The 9,850-nt window shown below is 35.2% G+C and overlaps 1 protein-coding gene across 7 annotated transcripts in view; it reads right to left on the bottom strand.

The window, feature by feature from the left end:
• The window catches only part of PAK2 (p21 (RAC1) activated kinase 2), a 95,594-nt gene that overhangs the window by 9,620 nt on the left and 76,124 nt on the right, over positions 1-9,850 (bottom strand). For all 7 annotated transcript variants that reach the window (XR_002643880.3, XM_022568648.2, XM_089910017.1 and 4 more), the window contains 6 exons: positions 9,037-9,085; positions 8,443-8,555; positions 7,009-7,126; positions 5,103-5,202; positions 2,558-2,754; positions 239-376 (listed from right to left, as the gene is read on the bottom strand). Coding sequence is in view for 6 of the 7 variants with exons in the window: in XM_022568648.2 (XP_022424356.1) it covers positions 239-376; positions 2,558-2,754; positions 5,103-5,202; positions 7,009-7,126; positions 8,443-8,555; positions 9,037-9,085 (715 nt within the window). In the remaining variant the exon portion in view is untranslated. The remainder of the gene's footprint in view (positions 1-238; positions 377-2,557; positions 2,755-5,102; positions 5,203-7,008; positions 7,127-8,442; positions 8,556-9,036; positions 9,086-9,850) is intronic.

Raw genomic sequence — 9,850 nt, 5'->3', positions numbered from 1 at the left:
ACCCAGATACCCATGCCTGCAATGAACTGGTGTGAGAACTGGTAATATGAAAAACTTATACATTTATCCCAGTATTATGGGTATTTTATTCCCAGCAGATAAAATTCTGAACTGCAGCAGCTGCCATGCTGCTGGTAATGAATGGATAGTGAAATGTAATTATGACTCTATGTAAACTTTCTGCCCGTTACTCAAAAAAGTCAACTTTTTCCCAAAATAGTATTATTTCCAAATTCACCTGTAACAATTCTCTGGCTGAACCCCTTTTCTCCACATCCATCTCCAAACATCGATTTAAGAAATCCCGAAATATGGGGGAAAGTTTCTCTGGGTTTTGAAGTTCTGGAGTTCCATTAGTTGCTATCAGGTACAAGGCCTAAGAATAGAAGAACAACTCTGACATACTTAAGATAGCTCAACAAAGTTAGAGAGTACTTTAAACTTTATGGATCTTTTACGTATTTAAAGACAATTGTCATACACACTAAAGTCTGGTTATTAGTTCTACCCATTTCGATTAGATATTTTTCACTTTATTTTTAGATGTTACATTTCCCTGACTTCTTTTTCAAAATTATCTTCACCTTTTTCTTTTTTTGGATTATAAATACATAATGATAAATAAAACTACCACTATAATAAAATGGTATAAAGAAAAATGACCACAATCCCACCATCCACATATAGTATCCCATTTATCTTTCTTAAGATTTTTTTTCCAAGTCATACCACATTTCAAAACAATGGGATTTGTTGAAACTGCTTTAAGAAATTTTAAATTAGCTATATCTATATAGCTATAGATGGACAGGTGGAACACATAGGATTTTTAAGGCAATGAAGATACTCTTTAAGATACTTTTATAATGGACACATTATTCAGTATACATTTGTCCAAACCCACGACATATGACATCAAGAGTGAACCCTAATGTAAACTATAGACTCTGGATGATAATGATGTGTCAGTGTAGGTTCAATGATGGTAAGAAATGTACCCTCTGTGAGGGATGGTGATAATGGGGGAGGTTATGCATGTGTAGGGGGAGAGGGCATATGGGAAATCTCTGTACTTTTCTCTCAATATTGCTGTGAACATGAAACTGCTCTAAAAAAACAAAGTCTTAAAAAAAAAAAACGAAACAAAACTAGCTGTATCCCACCCTCATCATTACTATCAATAATAACAGATTAGATCTACAAAATTATTTTAATGGCTGAATTGAATAGTGTCTTATTATATGGGTGCTTCATAATTTAGTCAATCCCCTTTGGAAAATCCTTGTATTCTTTATGTAATTCTCTGACTATTTTCTTTGAATTCCTAGAAATGGAATTAAAAAAAAAAACAAAACCCTCAATAGACTTTTTAAAAGAAGTTTTAGATGTACAGAAAATTGAGCAGATAGCACACAGCTCCCATATACCACCCCTACACACATACACACACACACACAGAATTCCCCCATTATTAAAATCATACATTAGTACGGTACACTTTGTTACAAGTGATGAACCAATACTGACACACTTTCATTAAACAGAAGTCTGTAGTTTACACTGGGGTTCACTCTTTGTATTGCACAGTTCTATGGGTTTTGACAAACGTACACTGTCATGCAACTACCATTATAGTATCACACAGAATACTTTCACTGCCCTAAAAATTCCCTGTGTTCCACCTATTGGTTATTATGAATAATGCTGCCATGAACATTTGTGTACAAGTTCTTGGGTGGATGAATGCTTTTAATTCTCTTTGTTATTCATCTAGCAGTGGAACTGCCAAGTCACATGGTAACTCAAAGTTAATTTTTACAGGAACTGTCAAACTGTTTTCCAAAGTGCTGTACCATTTTACATTTCCACTAGCAGTGTATGAGGGTTCCAATTTCTTCACATTCTCACCAATACTTATCATTGTCTGCCTTTTTGATTACAGTCATTCTAGTAAGGGTGAAGTGATCTTGTTGAGGCTTTGATTTGCATTTCCTTATTAACTACTGATATTGAGTCATATATGATAATTTAAAAGAAGTAAAAGATAAAAGAGAAAGAAAGAAAGATGGAACTCTCCACCTCAGCTGCTGGAATACGTACATAACTGTTTAAAATCTACTGACTTCATCTGTTTCTCAGAACCCTCACTCTTTTGTTTGAACATGGGCTTTAACATTGCCATCTACACAGGCTTCTCATAGATGTCACCCTGCTTTCCTCTTTGTACCTGGGGGTACAGAGGCCAAGGTTCAAAGTCAACAACCTGAAGGATATATCTAGAGCCCCTTAATTCTGCAGAAAAGTGACCAAATTCTTACTTATGTGCAAATTTAGAAACCGCACAGCTTACCAAAAATTTACAAACTCTTTACCTAACACATTCAACTCAATAAGCCAGAAGCAAATCATTTTTAGACGTAGAGTGAGGGCAGAGACTAGGTTTTATCAACTTCGTAACCTAAATTCTTGGCCAGTGCCTGGCAAAAGCAAGGTCTAAATAAATGATTTAAAGAAAATTATTTTTCTTAAAATAAGGCTGGTGCTTAATTGGTCTTACCCTCAAAGGATTTTCATTGAGATATGGAGGCTCTCCTTCTACCATCTCAATAGCCATAATACCCAGAGACCAGATGTCAACCTTAGGGCCATAAGCTTTCCGTGTAACCACCTCTGGTGCCATCCAGTATGGCGTTCCAACCATAGTACTTCGCTTGCTCTGCTCAGGGGTGATCTGGGCACAGAAGCCAAAGTCAGCTATAAAACAAAATAAAACATCTTGAGTTAATGGTGTCCACGGGTTGTTTAAGAGTTTACTTAATATGATTTAACTAATTACATTTGAGTATTCAGCCTCTTAATTTTTAAGAATGTATTAATAAAGAAAACCAGAATGGGCTTACAAATATTTTGATGATGTTATATACTCTCACTTTTTAACTTTTACTTCCCACAAGTAGAGGGTAAATTATCAGGAAGCCTTTTTTTTTTTTTTGGCGGTACGCGGGCCTCTCACTGTTGTGGTCTCTCCCGTTGTGGAGCACATGCTCCGGACGTGCAGGCTCAGCGGCCATGGCTCACGGGCCTAGCCGCTCCGCGGCATGTGGGATCTTCCTGGACCGGGGCACAAAGCCGTGCCCCCTGCATCGGCAGGCGGACTCTGAACCACTGCGCCACCAGGGAAGCCCTATCAGGAAGCCTTTTATTCTAAATAATTCTATCCTAAAAATTTTAATAAAGTTGAAAAAGGTCTAAAAGAAAAAGTCACCAAAGCTGGACACCAAAACTATGTCCACTGTGAATCAGGCAAAGGTCAGGAAGTGGAAATTACTTTTGAAGAAAATAAACAGAAGCTAGAATTAATAATAATAAGCATCCGACTCAGCAGAGAGCCTAGGAAAAGAACATGTTTAACTGCAACTGTACCTACAAGGTACCTACAAGGTCTTCACCAGCATTACTCTATTCCAACCACCTCATTTTATAACTGAAGAGCAGAATGCCTAATTTAGTACCCAGTATTAATTTAGTGGAAAAGTCAAGATGAGAATCCAGAATTTTTCCTTCCTTCTACTGTTAAACCCATTCTACTCCATATGTAAACACTGTTAACATTTAGGTTTGTAAGCTTTAGACTCTTCGTTATGCATTTCCAAATGTACAAATAATACCCGTGAACTGACTGATTTATTTTACCTAGTTAGGATATTTTGTAAACTGCTTTTTAAAACCTAATTTTTTAGATATCTTTCCATATTAGTACATTAACCCACCTCACTATTGTAACTACACAACTTCACGGAACATAAAAATACCATAATGTATTTAATCACTTCTGTACTACTAGACATTTAAGATACTGTTGGACTTTTTTTACAAGGTTGCAGAGAACATTTTTGTACTTATTGCTGTGCATATGTTCAGTAATTCTATAGGAGAGAATCCTAAAAGAGCAATTGTTAGGTCAAATCATAACATTTACAGCTAAAATGAGTGCTTATAACTGTTCCAAGTATAATAACTCATAAGAATTAACATACCTCATGATAACTTTATGAGACAGGCATATTTACTACTGTTATGATTTCCATTTTACAAATGGGGAAACTGAGGCATACATATTTTTAGATAATTTATCCAAGATCATTCATCTAGTAAGTGGTAGAGCCATGGTAACATATTAACTAAAAAAGTCAAATTTAGTTACCTGTGTATCCACCAAAAATGTATGAGAATGTCAATTTCTAGTTTTCCCACTAAAATTACAATATTAACTATATATTCTGACTATCTGACAGAACCTGGGTCCCCTTTTCTTGTGGTTGAATAACCTTTGGAGTATCTATCTTAAAAAAAGAGACGTTAAAAAAGGAGCCAAACTCTTTAGGCAAACAGAAGAAAAAGTTTTTGGTCTCTTGATCTAAGAAATGCCTTGAATTTTGCATAGTTGGAGAAACCTCAGTAGAAGGTCTTCTTGAATCCTCCAGAGGACATGGTTGGAACTGAGATTATAGCCAGCAGAGGAAAGGAGTTTTTGGTTTTTTTTTTCCATGACTCTACCATGTCTGATACAGAAGTTAATTAGGGAAAGAGGTTTACACATGGTTTTTTTCAGACCTTGTGATCTCTGACATAACAGTCATACAGCCCTCCCCCAATTAGGCCACCATCTACCAAATCCAGAGAAAGATGAACAGCATAATGACAAAAACCTACCCCAACAGGTAGCAGAGATAAATCCAACTTTATGTTTGGAAGACAGCACCAACATTATAATAGTCTCAGACACTGTTCCTCAATGCTTTACCTTTTTACTACTCAGAAGAATTCTCTGAGATAGGTACTGTTATTTTCCTTATCATACAAATGAGAAAATGGACACAAAAAGAGATTACGTAACTCACCCAAAATTATTCAGCAAGTAGTAGCAGATCCGCTATTTAAACTCAAGCTGTCCAGCTGACAGTCCATATCTTTTTACTACTATTCTCCCCCACTGCATGTATTGTCATAAAAATGTTAATAGCAGAAGAGGGTTTTTACTTAAACAAAAGGCAGAAAATTATAAGTAACATATAAATGTTATTTATTCACTTGTTACTCACTAAGTTTAACAGATCCTTCCATGCCCAAAAGCACATTGTCACTTTTGATGTCTCTGTGGATCACTTGATTAGCATGTAAAAACTCCAATGCCTGTAAACACTGAACAAGAGAAAAACACCTATCAATGAAACAGTCCCTGAAAAGTCTAAGGGAAGTTCACATACACTATTTATGACCTGAGCACCACCTCTAGTAACCAGCAGAAGACACTCTAATAATACATTTGTGAAGAAAAAAATCCTGTCACATGCAGTTGTGAAAATAAGACACCTTAAATAATTAGATCCCCCTCTTCCCACTCTCTGCTCTTATCCAGAGACAATTATTATATAATGTCTAATCTAGGCCTATTTCTGCCACAGACTATTTAATACCATAGAATATCACTTAGTCTTCAATGTTCTCATTTATGAAATGGTGGGTGGGTCTACATGATTTCTAGGCCTGCTCAGGTTTAAATGCCTAAAGGTATGCAGCACTTGGTAAATATGCATAAGGCTTTTTAGAAATCATTTCAACAGTAAAGGATAAACTTGTTATCATTTCCATTTGAATCTGAAATATGCCAAAGTCTAATCAATGTAAGCCACTGCGGGTCTGGTTCTCTCCAGCTGTTCAATGCTATGTAAAATGTTTTCTTCATTTCTTCTATGGTAGGTTTTACATAAAGCTATACCCACACCCTAGACACCAATGATGATCCTGGACACCACTTCGGTCTTATGCCATATTTCAGAAAGCACTGAGTCAAAGGAGCAGAAGAACTACTCTTACTTCCTTAAAAACAAGAATGAAATTCAATTTAAAAAATCTGCTTGCTATGCTTTTTTAATGTAAACTGAGTATAAATTGTAACTTGGAAAAAGTTGTTTTTATTTCTTACCCCCACTAAAGTAGAACAACAAATAAAGTCTGTACATCATTAATAACAAAAATCTCACTCAAAATAATCTATTATTCAAAGAAAAAAACGAGATTAACTGTGTATTACTGCAATACATTTACCAAGCATTTAAGCATATTCCTGAAAAGAACAAATCCCCAGAAAAATTCTTGTGTAAACAAATAGAAACAAATGTTATCACAATTAGAGGAACTACTAAAATAGTTTTATATTGATTGTGAAAAAAATTATTAGAAAAACAAATTAAGTATAAATAGATAAATCCTTAAGTTTTTATCAGCTTTTAAGTGATCAAACATTCTTTGTTAAGGGATATATTATTGTTTCCCTCCTGAAAGAGTCAAGGGGGCTCCCCTTAGGTGAAGCATAATTACATTAGAATTAAAAGTTTCAAAGAATAGTTTTTAAAAAACACCTAATAAAAGCTGAAAAAGGAAAAACATCACATATACTGTTCTTACATGAACAAAGTTTATAATTTACTTATAATTCACTGTAAAAATGCTGAAAGCCAAATCACAGGAAACATAATAGTCGTAAGAACTTTTACAATTTTGTCCTTTGTGACAATGATTCCTAGGGTACTCGAAGAAAGTACTGTTGCAGTTTTAATGACAATAAGCAAATCATTAACCTAAGTCTCATCTGTAGGAAAAGATTACATGGAAGAAAGAAAGGCTCATTTTTGGCTTATATGTAGGCAATGTGGCAGAATTCTGCTAGCCTAAGCAAACAGTATGTCTCAAATTCATTAATGAATATCATCTCATTGGTCACCTTTAAAGAGATCGATAAGGCCTCAAGTAAACTTATTAATTAATACTTAGGGTGAAGATGGGTACCACTTTGTCCTTGTTTCCACTGTTGAGCGGTGTATTTTTAATGGCACTCCCTCTCACCCTTAAAAGTATCCTGCTTGGATAATAACTAAAAATTTGCTTCTTTTCACATCCTGTTAACCACATTGTTACTGTAACTTTTCAAAAAGGGAGCAAACTCACCTCTCTGCATACAGCAGCAATCTGTGCTTCATCCATGCAGGTCTCTGTTACAACATCAGTAAGTGATCCCCCAGCGAGGTACTCCATTACCACAAACAATTCGTCTCCCACCAAGTAACTAAAAAAAAGAACATACAAAATACATTCACACTTTCGCTTTTTCTAAACACGTGGCACTCTATATTGAAGAATTCAAATGTTAGGGATCCTAATTAAAAAAACTAGAAAGCTGGTAGCTTTGATAGCTGGGAAGAAAACTGAAAAGTTGCTATGGAACAGCACAAAAAAAAAAATACCTGAGGGTCATTATGATTTTCCCAAATCACTTTAAAATTTTGCCCGCAATTCTAACTTGAGTGTGTACATAGATTATTCCAATTCAAATAACCTTGTATGGCAGGAATGATTTGTCCTTTTTTACAGATGAAGAGATGGAGGCTTGGAAAGGCTAAGTAACTCATCCAAGGTCACACAGCCAGTAAGTGCCAGAACAAGAACCTGAAGCCAAGCACAACTGATTCCAAAGCTTATGACTTATTTTAACCACCATGCTTTACTGACTTGAAATACTATTTTAAAAAGCAGAGAAATGTACCTGGCAAGTTTCTTTCTATGAACATGGTCCCCAGAGCTAGCCCTAAAGTCTAAAACTGTGTTTTCTTTTAACCCATTCAAAAAAAATTTAAATATGGAAATTAAAAAAAAATCACCTATGATTCCCTATCTCCAATACAATCACTACTATAATTTTCATTTATTTTTCTACAATTCTTCTTTCATTCACATATATGTAACTGCTTTAAAAATAAACAGATGTAAGGTAATTCCCTGGCGGTCCACTGGTTAGGACTCTGAGCTCTCACTGCCGAGGGCTCGGGTTCAAGCCCTGGTTGGGGAACTAAAATCCCATATGCCACATGGTGCGGCCAAAAATTTAAAAAATTTAAAAATTAAAAAAATAAAAAATGTAAGATACATAATTTTCTCTTCTACTTGTTGTTCTGCTATTTAACATCAATTCCTAAATTAAGTGAGGTTTTGATAAACATGCTATTTGCCCATGAAAGACAAAATTTGAAATCAAAATTGACTTGAATGTTTAAAAACTGTGTGGCTGGTCATCTCTGTCAGTCAAGACATGAATCATAGCCAACGTTTCCTTAATGTTTCTGCTTCTGATCATTTGTAATTCATATGAGCACCAGCAGCAATGTCCTTCATTTAACTGCCTTCTCTCACTTGCCAAGTGATAGCTATGTAGCAAAAGGACCTTCTAAACTGTAATATGCTATTTTTAACCTCTCCTCCTCCTTCAAGTTTATTTTTCAGTGTTGACACTCAACCTTAGTCTAACTAAACTGGCTAGCCCCCAAAACCATGAGACTTAAAATTTCAACATTTTTCTCCCAATGTTTAAGAAATATTTATATTTACCTGTCTAAGAAGTTAACTATGTTGGGATTCTTTAATTCTTTCATCACCAGAATCTCATTAATGATCAATTCCTTCTTTGGCTGTTTCTGTAAATTAATCTGCTTAATAGCAACCTATGATGGAAACCGGAAAAAAAAAGTCAGAACAAGTTTCCTAATACTCTTAGAAAATTACAAACACAGATCAGTTAATAATCTAATTTATTACATACATACTATACGATGAGATTATAATTTACTCATAGGCAGTACTTTAACTTCCACACTGCCTATGCACAATTCTTTGTAATACACAGAGCTTAAATATTTTTAGATTTCTCTTGAAATCTAAATGCAAGGTCAGCCCAGTGCCAGGAATTAATCCTCTTTTCATCCCAAGCTGGGAAAATAATTTTTAAAATATTTATTTATGAAACCAAACACATAATTACTTCTTTTTTCCCCTCAATAAGGAAAGTGCTATAAAATTACCTAGAGTAATTCTTTCAACATATTCAACTGCAAGAGATTCCTTACTGATTATTCACAGGCAGATCTAGTTTCTTCCCATATTAAAAGCTAATGGTAACACCCAGAAGTATGAAAAAGTAGCTACCTCTTGTCCCAATGCCACATCAGTAGCAGTGAAAACTGTGCCAGAAGCCCTAGGGAAAAAAAGACATAACCAGATTTAAGGTTTCAAAATCATTCTCATTTATCACATCCAAAGACTTTATACTCAGAACAACTAAAAAGAGGTTAAAGAACGTTTAAGACTGAACATCTTTAAAAGAAGTAAAAGCAAAAACAAAGGGGGAAAAAATAAGAAAAAGAGGCAATTCTTGTGGCCAAAACTTATGTTAGAAATTTGTCATAAATTTCAGATCTACAAAAATACAGAAAAAAGATAAAGAAAAGAAAGAAAAAAGTCACATATACTCATGGATCCACTGCCCTGTTTAAGAAACAAAGAACTACAAATAAATTTGAAGGTTCTTATGTGCCCTTTCCAAAGGCATCATACCTCCTCCCTAAAGTAATCTATATTGGGTATTTATTCTGTATTTGATGTGCATCATTTACATGTATTTCTCTATACTTTATTAGACCCATAGGTGTGTACCGCTATAGAAAATGCTTCACATAATTTTTGTGTGTGTGTGTGTGGTACGCGGGCCTCTCACTGTTGTGGCCTCTCCCGTTGCGGAGCATAGGTTCTGGACGCGCAGGCCCAGCCACTCTGCAGCATGTGGGATGTTCCCAGACCAGGGCACGAACCCGTGTCCCCTGCATCGGCAAGCGGACTCTCAACCACTGCGCCACCAGGGAAGCCCCAATTTTTTAACTTCATATAAATGATTTCATTTTATGTATTTTCCTATAATTTGCTTTTTTAATTCAACATTGGATTGGGGATGGTCATCCATATG

The sequence above is a fragment of the Delphinapterus leucas genome, chromosome 4 (genome assembly GCF_059928025.1).
Source record: "Delphinapterus leucas isolate spDelLeu-1000000601 "Yukka" chromosome 4, BTC_Dleu_Yukka2, whole genome shotgun sequence".
In the NCBI taxonomy this organism is placed as follows: domain Eukaryota; kingdom Metazoa; phylum Chordata; class Mammalia; order Artiodactyla; family Monodontidae; genus Delphinapterus; species Delphinapterus leucas.
The sequence above is the reverse complement of the archived record's forward strand: the minus strand, read 5'-3'. Positions and strand labels throughout refer to the sequence as shown.